Genomic DNA, 20,019 nt, shown 5'->3' with positions numbered 1-20,019 from the left:
CCCGTCGCCATGGCAACGCCCCCCGTGGCCATGGCACCCGCCATGTTTGCCGAGCCGGGGCCGCCGCCGTCAGCCCCGCCCCCTACAGACCCCGCCCCTCCCCAAGCCCCGCCCTCCCCCCGTTGATTGACAGGGAGGTGGGCGGAGCCGATGCGCAAGAACTCGCTCTAATCGCCGCGGGTCGGACAGGAAGTGCCCCGCCAAGCCCCGCCCCTCCGCGAACGGGAAGTCCCGCCCTCCCCCAGCGGCGTCACACAGGAAGTCCCGGCTGGCGGCTCCGGGCCCAAACAGGAAGTCCCGCCTCTTCCCCGGCCTGCACAGGAAGTCCTGGGCACTGCTTCCGGCCCGCGCAGGAAGTCCCGCCTCTCCGGGCGCCGAACAGGAAGTCCCGCCTCTCTCCTGGCCAGCGGCGTCCCGCCTCTTCCTGCCCCGACAGGAAGTCCCACCTCTCCGTCGCCCTCCACAGCAGGAAGTCCCGCCCGCAGCGTGATGTCACTTCCTGTCGCCAGACGCCCGGGTCCCTCCGGGAGGCGGCGGCCATTTTGCAGCACGGCTGCGGCGACAAAGCCCCTCCCCCAAAGCTGTCCCCCCCCCCCGCTGGGGGGGGCGTGGCTGAGGAAGCCCCGCCTTCCATCATGTGGGCGGGGCTTCCCCACAGCCAATAAAGGGTTGAAGGGGGACAACAAGCCCCGCCCACCCGCCGGGGGTGACGCCTCAAAGCTGGGGAAGCTCCGCCCCCCCAGCTCAAGCTCTGCCCCCGGGGCTAAACCACGCCCACACCGGGGAAGCTCCGCCTCTTTCGGGCTAGGCCACGCCCCTTCGGCAAGACCACGCCCCCTCGGCACCATCACACCCCCAGGATAGGCCCCCCGTGCTCTACGCTAGACCCCGCCTCCTCTCTAGGCCACACCCCCTCGTTGGCCACACCTCCCCGGCTAGGCCCCGCCCCCTGCGCTAAGCCCCGCCCCACCAGCATCCGGGATTAACCCCTTCCCACCTGGCCTGGAGGGCTCGGGGGGGGGGCAGGATTTTGGGGTGAATCCCCCACTTTCGGGAGCCCCCCCCATTCCGGGGGTGCCCGAGGGGGCGGAGCCTCCCTGGGGGCGGGGTCCCTTCCATTTTGGGGGGGTTCTCCGGGGTTTTGGGGTTCCGGCCCCCCTCCCCCCCTCATACCTTGTAGTAGGCGGGGGCGGCGGGGGAGGTCGCGGAGGGGGCAGGCGGGGGGCCGGGGGGCCCCCGGGGGTTTTGGGGGCGCCGAGGGCGTCGCCGCCACCAGAGCCCCCCGCCCCCGCCCCGCCAGCGCCAGCAGCGCCGCCGCCCCTCCCCCGCCGCCCCGCCCCCGCCCGGCCCCGCGGGGGGAGGGCCCGGGCCTGGGGGGGCTCGTCTGATTGGCTGGGCCTGGAGGGGGAGGGGAGAGGGGAGGGGGGAGGAGGGGGTCAGGGGGACCCCGGAGTCTGGGGGCCCCCTGCCCCTCCCCCGCGACCCTCCTCCCCCCCATACCTGCCCCCTCCTGCTCCAGCGCCGGCCCCGACCCGGGTCCTGGGGGGAGGGGAGGGAGGGGGAGGGGTGAGAGAGGGGACTCAGCGGTGCCCCACCCCCTTAGAGTGCCCCACCCCCCGGGTTGCCCCGCCCCCCGGGGTGCCCCACCCCTCTGGAGACACAGAGGTGCCCCTCCCCCCCCCACGGGTGCCCCACCCCCTCAGAGTGCCCCACCCCCTCTGGGGACACAGCGGTGCCCCACCCCCTCTGGGGACACAGCGGTGCCCCTCCCCCCCAAGGGTGCCCCTCCCCCCCGGGGTGCCCTCCCCCCCGGGCGCCCTCCCCCCGCTCACGCTGGCCCACGCGCAGGGTGACGCGCATGGCGCGGGTGAGGCAGGCCCCGCCCTGGCGGTTCTCCAGCCCCTCGCGGGTCCCGTCCGAGGTCGCTGCGGGGAGAGGGACGTCATCGGTGAGGTCATCGGTGAGGTCATCGGTGAGGTCACCGGCCCCCAACCCCCCCCGCCCCCTCCCCATGATGTCACTGCCCTCAGTGACACCCCCTCCCCCGCCCCGCCCTTCCCCGGTGACATCACGGACCTGGGACACGTCCCCGGTGATGTCACCAGCCCGGCAACACCTCCCCGGTGATGTCGTCACTCCAGTGACACTTCACCAGTGACATCACAGCCCGGCGACACCTCGCTGGTGATGTCACCACCCCAGTGACACCTCCCTGGTGATGTCACAGCCCGGCGACACCTGGCCAGTGATGTCATTGCCCCAGTGACACCCCCTCAGTGACATCACAGCCCGGCAACACCTCCCCGGTGATGTCATCGCCCCAGTGACACCTCCCCGGTGATGTCACCGCCCCAATGACACCTCCCTGGCCATGTCACAGCCCGGTGACACGTCCCCAGTGATGTCACCACCCCAGTGACACATCCCTGGTGATGTCACAGCCCGGTGACACCTGGCCAGTGATTTCATTGCCCCAGTGATACCTCCTCAGTGACATCACAGCCCGGTGACACCTCCCCGGTGATGTCATCGCCCCAGTGACACCTCCCTGGTGACATCACAGCCTGGTGACATCTCCCCAGTGACATCACAGCCCAGCAACATCTCCCCAGTGACATCACAGCCCAGCAACACCTCCCTCTGTCACAGATTGATGACATCACAGGGCCTCCCCGATGATGTCATAATGGCGCCAACACCCCCCCCCCCCCACGCCCTCCTGCTGCTCTCACTTTCTCACAGTGACATCACCTGGTGACATCACCACCCCAGTGACATCACAGGGGATTCGCTGATGATGCAACAGCCCTGCCGACACCCCTCCACATGCCTTCCTACCAATGTCACCTCCCCGTGATGTCACCCCGATGACATCCCTCCCCTCCAGTGCCTCCCCCTGCCATCACCACTCCCTTCTGATGACATCACCACCTCCAATGACATCACAGGAGCCTCCCTGATGATGCAATAACGGTGCCGACACCCCTCCAAACGCCTTCCTACCGCCGTCACCCCGCTGACGTGTCACTCCCCTCCAGCACCTCCCTGGTGACATCACCCCCCCCGGGATGACGTCACGGGTGACTCACTGATGATGTAACAGCACTGATGATGTAATAGCCCTGCCGACACCCCGCCAAACGCCTTCCTACCGCCGTCACCCCCCCCTGCCGTCGCCCCGCCGACATCCCTCGCCCCCAGCACCTCCCTGATGCCATCACCCCCCCGCCAGATGACATCACTCCCCTGATGACATCACAGGGAGTCCCCGATGACACAACAATGGCGCCGACGCCTCCTCCAAACGTCTTCGCGCCACCGTCACCTCCCCGAGCCGCCACCCCTCCCCTCCGGTGGCACCCTGGCAATGCCACCACCCCGCTTCCCCCTTCCCATGACATCACCCGCCCCTTCCGATGACGTCACCCGCCCCTTCCGATGACATCACCCGCCCCTTCCGATGACATCACCCGCCCCTTCCGACGCCATCACCGCCTCCACTGGCCGTCGCCGGTGCCGCCATTAACTGCGCCGAGCCCCATGACAGTCCTTCCCATGACATCACCCGCCCCTTCCGATGACGTCACCCCCCCCTTCCGATGACATCACCCGCCCCTTCCGATGACATCACCTGCCCCTTCCGACACCATCACTGCTGCCGCCAGCCATCCCCGGCGCCGCCATTAACCGCGCCGAAGCCCCCGCCTCCGAACCGCCCCCGCCCCCCGCCAACCATGGCCAACCCCCGCCCCCCGGTGACACCCCTCGCCCCGTGACCTCAGCGGTGACTCACTGATGATGTAATAGTCGTGGAGGCGTCGGAACTCGTGGCCCCAGAGGTTGGGGCTGAACTCCTGGAACTTGATGGTGAAGCGGACGTCGCGCTGGGGGCGGGCGCAGGTGAGGAGCAGGGTGGGGCGGGGGGCACCTGGCAGCGCCGCGCCTGCGCCCCCCCCACCAGGTAGAGCTTGTAGTACTCGTAGCCCCCCCCCCCGCTGGGCCCCCCCCCGCCCCCCCCCGGGCACACCAGGTCCAGGCGGTCACCGATTTGGGGGTACAGGACGTAGCCCCCCGCGGCCAGGAACCTGCCGGGGAGAGAGGAAAAAGAAAAAGGGGGGGGGTGAGGGGGTGCCCAGAGCCCTGGGTCCCCGCTGAGGGGGGGACACACAACGGGACACACCCCCCCCGCCACTGGGGAGGTGCTGGGATTGGGGGGGGGGCACCCGGGCCCCTGGGGCCCCTAAGGAGGGGTTGGGGGCCCCCCCCCCGGATTAGGGGACCCCCCACTGGGGAGGTGCTGGGATTGGGGGGCACCCGGACGCCTGGGACCCCTAAGGAGGGGTTGGGGACCCCCCCCCACTGGGGAGGTGCTGGAATTGGGGGGGGGGGGCACCCAGACCCCTGGGACCCTAAGGAGGGGTTGGGGACCCCCCCACTGGGAAGCTGAAGAAATTGGGGGGGGGGCACCCGGATGCCTGGGACCCCTAAGGAGGGGTTGGGGACCCCCCCCCCCGATTAAGCGCCCCCCCCACTGGGGAGGTGCTGGAATTGGGGGGGGCACCCGGATGCCTGGGACCCCTAAGGAGGGGTTGGGGACCCCGCCCCGATTAGGGGACCCCCACTGGGGAGGTGCTGGAATTGGGGGGCACCCGGACCCCTGGGACCCCTAAGGAGGGGGTGGGGACCCCCCCATTGGGAAGCTGCTGGAATCGGGGGGGGGCACCCCCGGATTCCGGGGTCCCCCCTGCAGACCCCCCCCCTCCCCCCCCCGGGGAAACCCAGGCGTGTGGGGTGGGGGAGGGGAGGTGGTGGCGTCAGCGTTGCCATGGTAACGGGGACCCACTCCCCCCCCCCAAAAAAAAAAAAAGGGGGGGGACCCAGGGGTGCGGGGGGCACCCCAGAGGCTGTTGTGTCACCGTGTCCCTACACCCGTCACCGCGTCACACCCCCATGGTGTCACACGCGTGTCACCCACACACACTGGGTCACCCAGCCCGTGTGACACCCGCAGCGTCACGCGCACCGACACGGTGTCACACGCGTGGCGTCACGTGTACACACGCACGGAGTCACACCTGCACACGGTGTCACACGCGTGGCATGTCACATGTACACACGCACGGAGTCACACCCGCACACGGTGTCACATGCGCCACGTGTCACATGTACACACGCACGGAGTCACACCCGCACACGGTGCCACACCCACGGCGTGTCACATGCACACAGACATGGTGTCACATGCGTTGTGTGTCACATGTACACACGCACGGCGTCACACCCACACACGGTGTCACACCCACGGCGTGTCACATGCACACACACACGGTGTCACACGCATTGCATGTCACATGTACACACACACACGGAGTCACACCCGCACACGGTGTCACATGCGCCACGTGTCACATGTACACACACACGGTGTCACACCCGCGGCGTGTCACATGCACACAGACACGGTGTCACATGCGTTGTGTGTCACATGTACACACACACGGTGTCACACCCGCACACGGTGTCACACCCACGGCGTGTCACATGCACACACACATGGTGTCACACGCGTTGCATGTCACATGTACACACACACGGAGTCACACCCGCACACGGTGTCACATGCGCCACGTGTCACATGTACACACGCACGGTGTCACATGTGCGGCGTGTCACATGTACACACGCACGGAGTCACACCCGCACATGGTGCCACACGCATGGCGTGTCACATGTACACACACACGGTGTCACACCTGCACACGGTGTCACACCCATGGCGTGTCACATGCACACAGACACGGTGTCACATGCGTTGTGTGTCCCATGTACACACGCACGGTGTCACACCCGCACACGGTGCCACACGCGTGGTGTGTCACATGCACACACACACGGTGTCACACACGTGGTGTGTCACATGCACACACGCACACAGAAGGACCCAAACAACACCCGCACGCACACACCCCCGCACACACAGACACCCCGACTGACACCCAGTTCCACACCCGCACACGCCTGACACAGTCACACACATGCAGCCACACGAACACGCCCCCGACACACGACACCCCCACGCACCCCCACCCCACACCCCCACGCTACAGGCGGCAGGGAGCACAGCACCCCCCGGGACAGGCGGAGACACAGGCGCACACTCACACCCCCGTCACAGGCAACACAGCCCGCACACACACACGACACCCCCCGAGCCGCTCACACGCCTCGAGTCGCACACACACACCCCGACACACACACCCCCACAACACCCCCGAGCCACTCACACGCCCCGACACGCACACTCACACCCGACACACTCACACCCGACACACACACCCGACACCCCCGAGCCACTCACACCCCCAACAATCACACCCGGCACACACCCTGCCAAGACACTCACACACCCCGACACACACCCGCACACCTGACACACTCACACCCACACCCACACCCCCAACACACACACGACACCCCCGAGACACTCACACACACCCGGACACACTCACACCCGGCACACACCCCCCAGGACACTCGCACACCCTGAAACACACAAGCACACCCGACACACTCACACGCTGACACACACACACACCACCCCCGAGACACTCACACCCCTGACACACTCGCGCCCCCAACACTCACACACGGCACACCCCCCCTCAAGACAGTCACACACCCCAACACGCACACTCACACCCGACACACACACACCCAACACACTCACACCCGACACACTCACACCCGACACACTCACACCCGACACACTCACAACACCCCCCAAGACACTCACACCCCGACACACTCACAGCCCCAACGCACACATGACACCCCCCCCAAGACACTCACACACAGACACACACTGACACCCGACACACACACACACCCCCGACACACACACACACACTCATGTGACACACTCACACCCCCACCAAACCCCCCAATACACTCACATGCACCCCCCAACACTCTTACACACACACACACACACACCCAACACACACCCACACACACACACACCCCCAACACACACACTCACACACACAACACCCCGACACACTCACACCCCCGACACACTCACACCCCAACACACACACACGACACACACACCCCCCCCCCCCTCAAGACGCTCACACCCCCCAACACACACACAACACACACCCCCTCAAGACACTCACACACCGACACACACACTCACACCCGACACACTCACACCCAGACACACACACAACACCCCCAAGACACTCACACGCACCCCCCAACACTCCCTTACACACACACGCACGCACACGCGCACCCACCCTCACACCTGACACACTCACACCCCAACACACACACCCCAACACACACACACCAAGACACCCCCCCCGATACCCTCACACTCCCCCCGAACACTCTTACACACTCACACACCCCCGACACCCCCCACCCCGACACACACACCCGACACACAACACCCCTCAACACACTCACAACACCCCCCGAGACACTCACACCCCCGACACACTCACACACAACACACACCCCCTCAAGACACTCACACACCCCGACACACACACTCACACCCGACACACTCACACCCACACACACACCCCCCAAGACACTCACACCCAACACTCCCTTACACACACACACACAACCCCCAACACACACACTCACACACAACACCCACCAAGACACTCACACCCCCCGAACACTCTTACACACTCACACCCCCCGACACCCCCACACACACCCCGACACACACACTCACACCCGACACACTCACACCCGACACACTCACACCCCCAACACACACGATACCCCCAAGACACTCACACCCCCGACACACACGCACACAGCAAACGCTCTTACACACTCACACCCCCTGCCCCCCACACCCCTCCCCACACACACACTCACACCCGACACACTCGCACCCGGACACAGCCCCCCAACACAGACACGACACCCCAAGACACTCACACGCACCCCCAACACTCTCTTACACACACACACACGCACACACCCACACACACCCCCAACACACACAGACACCCCCCAATGCACACACACTCACACACACCCTGACACACACAACACCCTCCCAAGACAAACACACCCCGACACACACACACCCCCAACACACACCCGACACCCCCCCAGACACACCCCCCATACACTCACACGCACCCCCAACACTCTTACACACACGCACACCCCCCAACACACACACTCACACTCGACACCCCCAAGACACTCACACTCCCCCGAACACTCTTACACACTCACACACCCCCGACAGCCCCCACACTCCAACACAGACACACACCCGACACACTCACACCCGACACACAACACACACACAACACCCCCCCGACACTCACACCACCCTGACACACTCACACACAACACACACTCCCTCAAGACACTCACACACCCCGACACACTCACACCCAACACACTCACACCCACACACACACAACACCCCCAAGACACTCACACGCACCCCCCAACACTCCCTTACACACACACACACAACCCCCCCAACACACGCACTCACACACAACACCCCCAAGACACTCACACCCCCCGACACACTCACACCCCCGAACACTCTTACACACTCACACCCCCGACACCCCCACACACACCCCCGACACACACACTCACACCCGACACACTCACACCCCCAACACACACGATACCCCCAAGCCACTCACACCCCGACACACTCACACGCACACAACGAACGCTCTTACACACTCACCCCCCACACACACCCCCTCCCCACACACACACTCACACCCGACACACTCACACCCGACACACACCCAGACACACAACACCCCCCCAACACACACACGACACCCCCAAGACACTCACACCCCCCAGTACACTCACACGCACACAGCGAACGCTCTTACACACTCACACCCCCGGCCCCCACACACCCCCCACACACCCCTCCCCACACACACACTCAGACCCGACACACTCACACCCAGATACACACACACACCCAACACAGACATCCCCCCAAGACCCTCACACTCCCCGACACTCTTACACACTCACCCCCACACACACCCGCACACACACACACTCACACCCAACACACTCACACCCAGACACACAACCCATCCCCAACACACACACAACACCCCCCCGACACACTCACACCCCCGATCACTCTTACACACTCACACACCCCGACACCTCCCCACACACACCCCGACACACACCCAGACACACAACACCCCTGCAACACACACACGACACCCCCGAGATACTCACACCCCCCGACACACTCACACACGACACACACTCCCTCAAGACACTCACCCCCCCAACACACTCACACTCCCCCACTCTTACACACTCACACACCCCCTGACAGCCCCCCACACTCCGACACACACTCACAGTCAACACACTCGCACCCGACACACACCCAGACACGCACTCCCTCAACACACACACGACACCCCCAAGACACTCACACCCCCCGACACACACACTCACACCCGACACACTCACACCCAGACACACACACACGACACTCCCCCAAGACACTCACACCGCCGACACACTCACACACCCCCGACACCCCCCACACCCCCTGACACACACACTCACACCCGACACACCCCTCAACACACACACGACACCCCCAAGACACTCACACCCCCCGACACACTCACACCCCCACCCTGAACGTTCTTACACACTCACACCCCCTGACCCCCCCACACCCTCCACACCCCCTCTCCAAACACACACTCACACCCGACACACTCACACCCAGATACACACACACACCCCCAACACACACGACACACTCACACACCCCGACACTCAAGACACACCTCTCACGACACTCACACACTCCGACACTCACACACCCCGACACTCACACTCACACCCGACACTCACACTCACACCCGACACACTCACACCCACACACACCCCCCCAACACACGCACAACACCCCCCAACACACACACTCCCGATACACTCACATGCACCCCCCAACACTTACACACACACACACACCCGACACACACCCACACACAGACACCCACCCCCAACACACACACACTCACACCCACACCCGACACCCCCATCAGCCTGACACCCCACGCCTGACACAATCACAGCCTGCGTGTCACACCCCCCACACACCCACTCGTCGCACACTCGCACCCCCTGCGTGTGTCACACACGGCCCCCACGGCTCGCACACGCAGACATCCCCCATAGGTGTTGGGCGCCCCGTCAGACACAACCGCACACCGTGACACGCGGACACCGTGTCACCCCCCCGCGCAGGGTGTCACGCACGGTGTCACACACACACAGGGTCAGGCGGAGCGTTACACACGTGTTCACGGTGTCACGCGGCGTCACACAATCGTGGTGTGACACGTTCACGGTGTCACACACGCATTCACGGTGTCACACAGTCACAGTGTTGCACACACACACAATCATGGTGTCACAAATGGTGTCACACACGGTGTCACACACTCACAGTGTTGCACACACACACAATCATGGTGTCACAAATGGTATCACACACGGTGTCACATGTACACAGTGTCACACGTACACGGTGTCACACACACATTCACAGTGTCACACGCTGTCACCCCCACTCATGGTATCAGCGTCACACCCGTGTTCACGGTGGCACACCCGGTGTCACACACACACACAGTGTCAGACACGGTGTCACACGCTCACGGTGTCACCCGGTGTCACCCCCACACTCATGGTATCGGTGTCACACACCCGTTCATGGTGTCACACACACATTCAGGGTGTCGTGTCACACCCACGCTCCCGGCGTCACACACACGCGGTGTCAGGCACAGCGTCACCCGCACGTTCCCGGTGTCACCCACACTCACCGTATCGGTGTCACCCGCACGTTCCCGGTGTCACACACATGCAGTGTCACCCTCCACACGCGGTGTCACACACCCGGTGTCACCCGCTGTCACCCACACGCTCCCGGTATCGGTGTCACCCCGCGCTCTCACACCGTCACCCGCACCCCCTGTCCCCGTCCCCACTCACTGCGTCTCGGGGTGACCTGGGGGGGTCGTGAACCGGCCCCCCACGACCCCCAGCCCCCCCCATCCCCTCAGCCCCCCCTCCCCGATCCCGTCAGCCCCCCGATCCCCTCGGTCCCCCCGATCCCCTCAGCCCCCCCAATCCCTTCAGCCCCCCAGCCCCTCAGACCCCCCAGTTCCCGCCTTTTCTCCTCAGCACCCCCGATCCCCTCAGCCCCCCGGTTCCCGCCTTTTCTCCTCAGCCCCCCCCGGCTCCCTCAAGCCCCCGGTTCCCCTCAGCCCCCCATCCCCTCAGCCCTCCCCCGTTCCCGCCTTTTCTCCTCAGCCCCCCCCTCCCCGCTCACCGGCGGTTCCCCGTGTGCCAGACCACCGGCTCCAGGCTGAGCCCCGCCGCCCCCGCCCCCAGCACGGCCACCAGCAGCGCCGCGCACCGCCCCGCCATGCTGCCCGGCGCCGGGGGGCGACGACGGCCTCGGGCATCGACCGGCCCCGGCCCCGGCCCCCGCCCCGGCCCCGGCCCCGGCTGCGATCGCCGCCGGCTGCGGCGGGACCGGCGGGGAGGGGGCGGAGCCTCGGGGGGAGGGGGCGTGGCCTGGAGGGGCGCCCCCCCTCCCCTCCACGGGCGTGGTCACTGGGGCGCGGGAGGGAGGGGCGTGGTTTGGGGAAGTGGGCGGGGCCGGCGAGGGTTGGCCTCGGAGGGGCAGCGCGGATGGAGGCGGAGTCTGGAAGGGGTGGGCGGGGTTTGGGAGAGGCGGGGCTTTGGGAGGGGCGGTGCCGGTGAGGCGGAGGGCGGGGCTTAGGGCAGTCAGAAGCGTGCTGAGATGGGCGGGGCTACCGGAGGGGCGGGGCCTTGTGGGCGGGGTTTAGAGTAGATTGGCGAGGCATTGGAGTAGGGGGCGGGCCCCTGGAAAGGGGCGTGTCCACGTATACGGGGCGTGACCATGGAGACGGGGCGTGGCCACAGGGCTGGGGGCGTGGCCAGTAGCGCCACACACGTGGGGCATCCCCCCCCTTTAAGGCCCCACGCCGGCCCCCCCCCCCCGTGGTGACATCACCAGCCGTTGCCATGGTGACAGGTGAAGCCGCAAGAAACGGGCCCCACCCCGGGGGGGGGGGGGCCCTTAAAGGGGCAACGCCGCCACGGTGGGGTGGGGCCCACTGGGTGTAGGGGGATGTGGGGGTGTAGGGGTGTGGGGTGTGGGGGGTGGATGTGGGGTGCAGCTCCCCCTCCGTGCCAGTACAGCCCGGTGACAGCCGGTGAGGGTTACGAAGCCTTTAGTACAAGGGGACAGGACGGGGACACCGCGACCCCCAGACACCCCCACAACCCCCAAACCCTCAACCAGACCCACGCCTGACACCCCAAAACCCCTCTCTGCCCCACAGCGCCCTAAAACGACCCCCAACCCCCTCCCCCCCCAAAAGGCCACCACGTCACCCCAAACCTGGGGGTCCCCGCGGGGCTGTAGGTGACAGCCGGTGGCCCTGGGGGTGTTGGTGTCCCCGAGGGGGGTGTAGCCCCCAAGGGGGGGTCAGTGCTGGTGTCTCCAGGGGGGTGACAATCAGGTGTCCCCAAGGGGGTGACAGTCGGTGTCCCCACGGCGGTGACAACTGGCTTTATGAAGGAATCAGTGCCGGTGTCCCCGGGGGGGTGACAGTCGGTGTACGCGGACAGGCTGGTTCCGGTGTCCCCAGGGGTGTCCCCGGAGAGGTGACAATCAGTGTCCCTGGGGGGGGTCACAATCGGCGTCCCCAGCGGCGTCACAGTCGGCGTCCGTGGGGCGGTCGACGTTGGCGTCCCCGGGGGTGTCACAGTCGGTGTCCCCACGAAGGTGACAGCCTGTGCACACGAAGACGTCGGTTCCGGTGTCCCTGGCGGTGTCACAGTCAGTGTCCCCAGGGGGGTGGCAGTCGTCATACACAGTTGCGGTGTCCCCAGGGGTGTCCCAGCCATTGTCACCAGAGAGGTAACAGTCGGTGTCCCCAGAGCGGTGACAGTCGGTATCCACGGACAAGCCGGTTCCAGTGTCCCCAAGGGTGTCCCAACCGTTGTCCCCAGGGGGGCCACGCTCAGTGTCCCCAGGAGGGTGACAGTTGTCATACACGGTCCCGGTGTCCCCAGGGAGGTGACAGTTGGCGTCCATGATCCCGGTGTCCCCAGGAGGGTGACAGTCGTCATACACGGTCCCGGTGTCCCCAGGGAGGTGACAGCTGGCGTCCACGGTCCCGGTGTCCCCAGGGAGGTGACAGTCGGCGTCCATGATCCCGGTGTCCCCAGGAGGGTGACAGTCATCATACACGGTCCCGGTGTCCCCAGGGGTGTCCCAGCCCCGGTCCCCGGGGGGGTCACAGTCGGTGTCCCCAGGGGGGTGCCGCTCATCATACACAATCCCGGTGTCCCCAGGGAGGTGACAATCGGCGTCCACGGTCCCGGTGTCCCCAGGGAGGTGACAGTCGGCGTCCACAGTCCCGGTGTCCCCGGGGACGTCCCAGCCGTCGTCCCCGGGGGGGTCAGGTCCCCACCACCAGAGCTGCAGACGATTGTCCCCTCCCGGGGGGGGCCCGTCCTCGTCCGTCTCCTCTTCGTCACTGTCCCACGGCGCCGGGAACAGTCGCTGCCCCGAGGCGGTGGCCAACAGCGGGAGCCCGGGGTGCAGGCTGGGGGACCGAGGTGGCCGGGTGACCCCCACCTCCACCCCACGGCACCCTGGGGACCCACGAGTCCGGGGCGGGGGACACCCACGAGTCTGGGGGGAGGGGACCCAGGCGACTGGGGAGGGGACCCAGGTGTCCGGGGTGGGGGGACCCACAAGTCCGGGGAGGGGACCCAGGTGATTGGGGAGGGGACCCAGGTGTCCGGGGTGGGGGACACCCATAAATCCGGAGGGGAGGGGACCCACGAGTCTGGGGGGGGGATCCAGGCGATTGGGGGAGGGGACCCAGGTGACTGGGGGAGGGGACCCAGGCGATTGGGGGAGGGGACCCAGGTGTTTGGGGGAGGGGACCCAGGTGACTGGGGGAGGGGACCCAGGCGATTGGGGAGGGGACCCAGGTGACTGGGGAGGGGACCCAGGTGTTTGGGGGGGGGACCCAGGCGATTGGGGAGGGGACCCAGGCATCAGGGGCGGGGGGGACCCACGAGTCCGTGGGGGGACACCCAGGAGTCCGGGGAGGGGACCGAGGTGTTCGGGGGAGGGGAGGACCCCGGTGTCCAGGGAGGGGACCCCGGCGTCCGGGTGTCACCTGGTGCCGTTGACGCAGTCGCGGAGGGCGCGGAAGCGCAGGTGGGGGGGCAGCAGGGGGGGCTCCCCCGGCCCCGGGGGGGTCAGCGTGTCCCAGACGGTGACGAAGCCGTCGGTGTCACCGCTCACCAGGAACCGCCCCGTCCTATGGGGGGGGGGGGGGGAGGGGTCACCAGGTATCCGGGCAGCCCCTCCCCCACCCGGCCAAAGGGGGACCCAGGCGTGCGGGGGTCGCTCACGGGTCAAGGTCGAAGGTCACCCGCTGGTTGGTGGCCACCCGCCGCTCCAGCCCCAGCAGGGGACGCTCGGGACGCCGCAGGTCCCAGCACAGGATCTGGTGGTCCTGGGGGCGGGGCTACTGTGGGACACGCCCCCCCAAGGCCCCGCCCTCCCCCCCAAGCCTCCCCCACCCCCTGTCCCGCAGAGCCTCTCTCCAAACCCCGCCCCTGGCTACAAGCCCCGCCCCTTCAGCCATAAAGCCCCACCCACTTCCCAGAGGCCACACCCCAACCGCGAAGCCCCACCCTCCTCCGCGGCTCAGGCTCCACCCCCAGCTCTGAGAGCCCACCCCCTGGCTCCAAGCTCCGCCCCCTGCCCTGAGACCACGCCCCAGCTCCCAAGCCCCGCCTCCAAAGCCCGCACCCCCCACCCTACAGACACCAAACCCCGCCCTCACCTCTAAAGCCCCGCCCACTCCCTGATAGCCACACCCCTCGGTTGCAGCCCCGAGGCCACGCCCACCTGCTCCACCCACCGGAAGCCCCACCCCCCCTGCGCCCCCCCGCGTAGAGGAGGTTCCCATCGGGGCTGAAGCGCAGGTGGGTGGGGGCGGCGGGGAGGCGGGGCCAGAGCGCCAAGGCCCCGCCCCCCTCCAGCGCGTACAGCCCCAGGCTCCGCCCATAGGAGCCGCAGGCGAACACCGGTTGGGTGGGGCTGAAGGCCAGGCAGCCAATCAGGCCCCGCTGGCCCTGCCCCCCCTCTGCAGGGGGAGGGGAGAGAGAGAGAGCAGGGATCAGGCCACGCCCCTTGGGCCTCGCCCCGCCCCCTCCGACAGGCCACACCCCTCCCCAAGCCCCACCCCTTAGTGCACAGTTGCCCCGATAGGCAGGCAGCCTTCTGCCCAAGCCCCACCCCCTTTAGACCCCGCCCACCAGCCCCACCTCCCTTAGACCACACCCCCTCAGACCCCACCCACCCAAGCCCCACTCCTTTAGGCCACACCCGCACCGTGCACCACATGCAATCGGTGCAGCCCCGCCCCACCCCTTCAGACCCCACCCACCCTTCAAACCCCACCCACCCGAGCCCCTCCCCTTTAGGCCACGCCCCTCGCAGTGCAGCCCGTGGGGCAGGCTCTGCCCTTCCCACTCCCTGCCCCCCTCCCTTCAGACCACACCCCCAAGCCCCACCCCAGTGCCCCGCCCCCTAAGCCCCGCCCCTCAAGCCCCACCCCCTCAGTGCAGCCCGCGGGGCACCCTCTGCCCTTCCCACTCCCTGGCACCCCCCCCAATAAACCCCACCCCTGAGACCACACCCCCCAAGCCCCACCCCCAGTGCCCCGCCCCCCGAGGCCCCGCCCCCCCAGGCCCCGCCCCTCACGCTGCAGCCGTCTCTCCTGGCCGTGGCGCCCGGGGCGGGCGGTGGGGAAGACGCGGACGGCGCCGTCGAAGCCCCAGGAGCCGGGAGCCGTCGGGGGTGAAGGCCAGGGAGTGGGGGCCACCGGCTCCTCCTGCCCCCCCGCACCGGGGACACGGGCTCAACACCCCTCCCCACCCCTGCGGGTGTCCCCGCACCCCCCCCCATACTGGGGTCCCCTGGGTCACCCCCCACCCCTGGGTCCCCTCTATGTGTGTCCCCCCGCACCCTGGGGTCCCCTGGGTCACCCCCACATCTCCCCCCCCCCAATCCTGGGTGCCCCCCACCCCTGGGTCCCCTGGGTCACCCCCCCACCACCACCCCTGGGTCCCCTATGTGTCCCCCCCACACCCTGGGGTCCCCTGGGTCCCCCCCACCCCCCCCCACCCCTGGGTCCCCTCTATGTGTCCCCCCCACACCCTGGGGTCCCCTGGGTCACCCCCACATCTCCCCCCAATCCTGGGTGCCCCCCACCACCCCTGGGTCCCCTCCCTACTGGGATCCCCTCTATGTCACCCACCCCTGGGTCCCCTCTGTCACCACCACCCCCCCAGGACTCCTGGGTGCCCCTCCCCCACCCCTGGGTGCCCCCCACCCCTGGGTGCCCCCCTCGGGTCCCCCCACCCTTGGGTGCCCCCACCGCCGAGTTCCCCCTGGGTCCCCAGATGTCCCCCCACCCCACCCCCCATACTGGGGTCCCCTGTGACCACCCCCTCCCCCCAGGACTCCTGGGTCCCCCCACCCTGGGTGCCCCCCCGACCCCCCACCCATGGGTGCCCCCACCCCGGGGTGCCCCCCACCAGGTGGCTGTAGGCGCGGAAGGAGCCCCGCAGGGTCCCGTCGAAGGCGTCCCCAGAGGTGCACGGGGTTGTCCCGGCTGCTGGCGGCCACCCTAACCAGTACAGACCAGTACAGACCAGTAACCTCCCAACAACCCCCCACGCTCCCAGTAACCCCCAGCCCCCCCAGTGTCTCCCAGTAACACCCAGTGGCCCCCAGACACCCCCCAGTGCCTCTCTCTAAGGCCCTAGGCTCTCCCAGTTCATCCCAGTAAAAACCAGTGATCCCAGTAACCCCCACTGCTCCCAGTAACCCCCCCAGCATCTCTCAGTAACCCCCAGTAACAACCAGTGACTCCCCGGTCCCTCCCAGTCTCTCCCTCTAAGGCCCCAGGCTCTCCCAGTTCATCCCAGTAAAAACCAGTAACCTCCCAACAACCCCCAGCGCTCCCCGTAACCCCCACAGCCTCCCCCAGTGTCTCCCAGTAACACCCAGTAACAACCAGTGCCACCAGTCCCCCTCCCAGTGCCCCCAGTGGCTCCCAGTCTCCCTCCCAGTACCCCCAGTGCCCCCAGTCTCCCTCCCAGTGCCTCCCAGTCTCCCTCCCAGTGCCCCCAGTGCCTCCCAGTCCCTCTCCCAGTGCCTCCCAGTCCCTCTCCCAGTATGCTCTAGCCCCCTCCCAGTCCCTCCCAGTGCCCCCAGTGCCTCCCAGTCCGTCTCCCAGTACCCCCAGTCTCCCTCCCAGTGCCTCCCAGCATGCTCTAGCTCCCCCCAGTCCCTCTCCCAGTGCCCCCAGTGCCTCCCAGTCCCTCTCCCAGTGCCCCCAGTCCCTCCCAGTCCCTCCCAGTGCCCCCCAGTCTCCCTCCCAGTCCCTCCCAGTGCCCCCAGTGCCTCCCAGTCCCTCTCCCAGTACCCCTAGTCTCCCTCCCAGTCCCTCCCAGCATGCTCTACCTCCCCCAGTCCCTCTCCCAGTGCCCCCAGTCCCTCCCAGTCCCTCCCAGTGCCCCCCAGTGGCTCACAGGCAGGTGTGGGGCTGGGTCGAGTCCATCAGGGGGAACCAGGCGAAGTCGTAGACGGTGTCGCCCTCCGGCACCCGCAGCGCCGGCACCTGCGCCAGCACCCCATAGCGACCCCCAGCACCCAGGGGTGCCCCACAGCGACCCCCAGCACCCAGGGGTGCCCCACAGCGACCCCCAACCACCCTACGGGGGCCCCATAGCGACCCCCAGCACCCAGGGGTGCCCCACAGCGACCCCCAAACACCCTATGGGTGCCCCATAGTGACCCCCAACCACCCTATGGGTGCCCCATAGCGACCCCCAGCACCCAGGGGTGCCCCATAGCGAGCCCCAGCACCCAGGGGTGCCCCACAGTGACCCCCAACCACCCTATGGGTGCCCCATAGTGACCCCCAACCACCCTATGGGTGCCCCATAGCGACCCCCAGCACCCAGGGGTGCCCCACAGCGACCCCCAACCACCCTATGGGTGCCCCATAGTGACCCCCAGCACCCAGGGGTGCCCCACAGCCACCCCCAACCACCCTATGGGTGCCCCATAGTGACCCCCAACCACCCTATGGGTGCCCCATAGTGACCCCCAACCACCCTATGGGTGCCCCATAGCGACCCCCAAACACCCAGGGGTGCCCCACAGCCACCCCCAGCCCCCACATACCCCCAGGAGCCCTATGGTGACTCCCAAGCACCTCATGGGTGCCCCATAGTGACGCCCAGCCCCCAGGAGCCCCATAGCGACCCCCAAACACCCCATGGGGGTCCCATAGCCACCCCCAGCCACCCATGGGTGCCCCATAGCGACCCCCAGCTTCCCCATGGGTGCCCCATAGCCACACCCAAGCACCTTATGGGTGCCCCATAGCGACCCCCAGTCCCCCCAGGAGCCCCATAACGACCCCCAGCTGCCCCACGGGTGCCCCACAGCCACGCCCAAGCACCCTATGGGTGCCCCGCAGCCACCCCCAGCCCCCCAAGACCCCCACAGCGACCCCCAACCACCCCATAACCACCCCAAATGCCCCCCCACTACCCCACAGCCCCCCACCCCCCCATGGGACCCCTATAGCCCCCCTCACCCCCACCCCACCCCCTCGGCACCCACCAGCTGGGGAGGGGCAGCCCTGGGGGCCCCGGCACGGGGGAGGTCGAAGATGCGCAGGGCGTTGTCATCGCTGCAGCTCAGGACGCAGGAACCGTCGGGGGCCCTGGGGGGGACCCCAGATGGCCGGGGGGCGTGGCCAAGCACGAGAATCCCCCTCCCCCCCAGTGGTCTGGGGCACCCCCCCAGGAGTCTGCGACCCCAACCGCCCCCACCCCCCCACCCCCGCAGGCATCTGGGGACACCCCCCTCCCCCAGGTGTTTGGGACCCCCAGGGGTGCGGGGGGAGGAGGAGGGGTGGGGAGGGGTTTCTCACCATTTGCAGCCCCGGAGGAAGTTGTGGGGCCGGTGGGCGAACTCGTCCCGCGCCCCCACACCGGCCGGGGGGCGACCCAGCTCGTAAGGGGGCAACCTGGGGGAGGGGAGGGGAGGGGTCAGGGACCCCAAACCTTCCCCCACCCCTCCCCCCACCCCCCCATCAGGCGTCCGGTCGCTCACTCCGAGGCCTCCAGCTCCTCCGGGGGGGGCTCCGCGTCGTGGGTGGTCCCGGGGGAGGGGCCCCTGAGGGGCTGTGGGGGAGGGGCGAGGTCAGCACCAAGGGGTCAGCCCTCCCCCCCCGGGGATCCTGGCGTTCGCCCCTCCCCCTTCCCCATCCGCACCTTCCACCATGGGCGCCGCCATGACAGCGCTTGGCCCCGCCCCTTTCCCGGCGTGCACCGCGCGGGGGGTGCGGTGTGTGTGGCGTTGAGGGGGCGGGGTCAGGCGTGGCCCCGCCCACGTCTGCGGGGGTGGGGTGGCGGGGACACTCAGGAGCGCGGGGGGACACGGGGACATCGGGGGATGTGGGGACACGGGGGACATTGGGGACATGGGGGGACACGGGGGACACGGGGGACACTGGGGGACACTGGGGACAGTGGGGACACGGGGACACACGGGGGACACGGGGACACACGGGGGACACTGGGGACAGTGGGGACACACGGGGGACACGGGGGACACGGGGACATCGGGGATGTGGGGACATGGGGGACATGGGGGACACGGGGGACACTGGGGACAGGGGGGACACACGGGGGACAGACGGGGGACACTGGGGACAGTGGGGACACATGGGGGACACGGGGGACACTGGGACATCGGGGATGTGGGGACACGGGGGACATTGGGGACATGGGGGGACACGG

At 67.8% G+C, this 20,019-nt stretch overlaps 2 protein-coding genes across 2 annotated transcripts; both read right to left on the bottom strand.

Annotated features, from left to right (window-relative positions):
- Window positions 1–250: 250 nt before the first annotated feature.
- EFNB3 (ephrin B3) lies at window positions 251–11,608 on the bottom strand. Its single transcript, XM_072848619.1, is given in 7 exon segments — window positions 251–597; window positions 1,174–1,398; window positions 1,501–1,539; window positions 1,833–1,925; window positions 3,794–3,925; window positions 3,928–4,085; window positions 11,402–11,608. Coding segments are annotated over 7 exon segments (1,092 nt in total). The 5' UTR covers window positions 11,500–11,608.
- A 1,049-nt stretch (window positions 11,609–12,657) lies between these two features.
- On the bottom strand, window positions 12,658–19,513 carry WRAP53 (WD repeat containing antisense to TP53). Its single transcript, XM_072848618.1, is given in 13 exon segments — window positions 12,658–13,715; window positions 14,301–14,444; window positions 14,539–14,644; window positions 15,072–15,278; window positions 15,899–15,972; window positions 15,974–16,028; window positions 16,728–16,785; window positions 16,787–16,826; window positions 17,734–17,916; window positions 18,816–18,938; window positions 19,149–19,244; window positions 19,331–19,401; window positions 19,499–19,513. Coding segments are annotated over 13 exon segments (2,112 nt in total). The 3' UTR covers window positions 12,658–12,775.
- Between the last annotated feature and the right edge of the window lie 506 nt (window positions 19,514–20,019).

Source organism: Ciconia boyciana, chromosome 32, assembly GCF_034638445.1.
Source record: "Ciconia boyciana chromosome 32, ASM3463844v1, whole genome shotgun sequence".
NCBI lineage: Eukaryota > Metazoa > Chordata > Aves > Ciconiiformes > Ciconiidae > Ciconia > Ciconia boyciana.
This window is presented reverse-complemented; position numbering and strand designations above follow the sequence as displayed.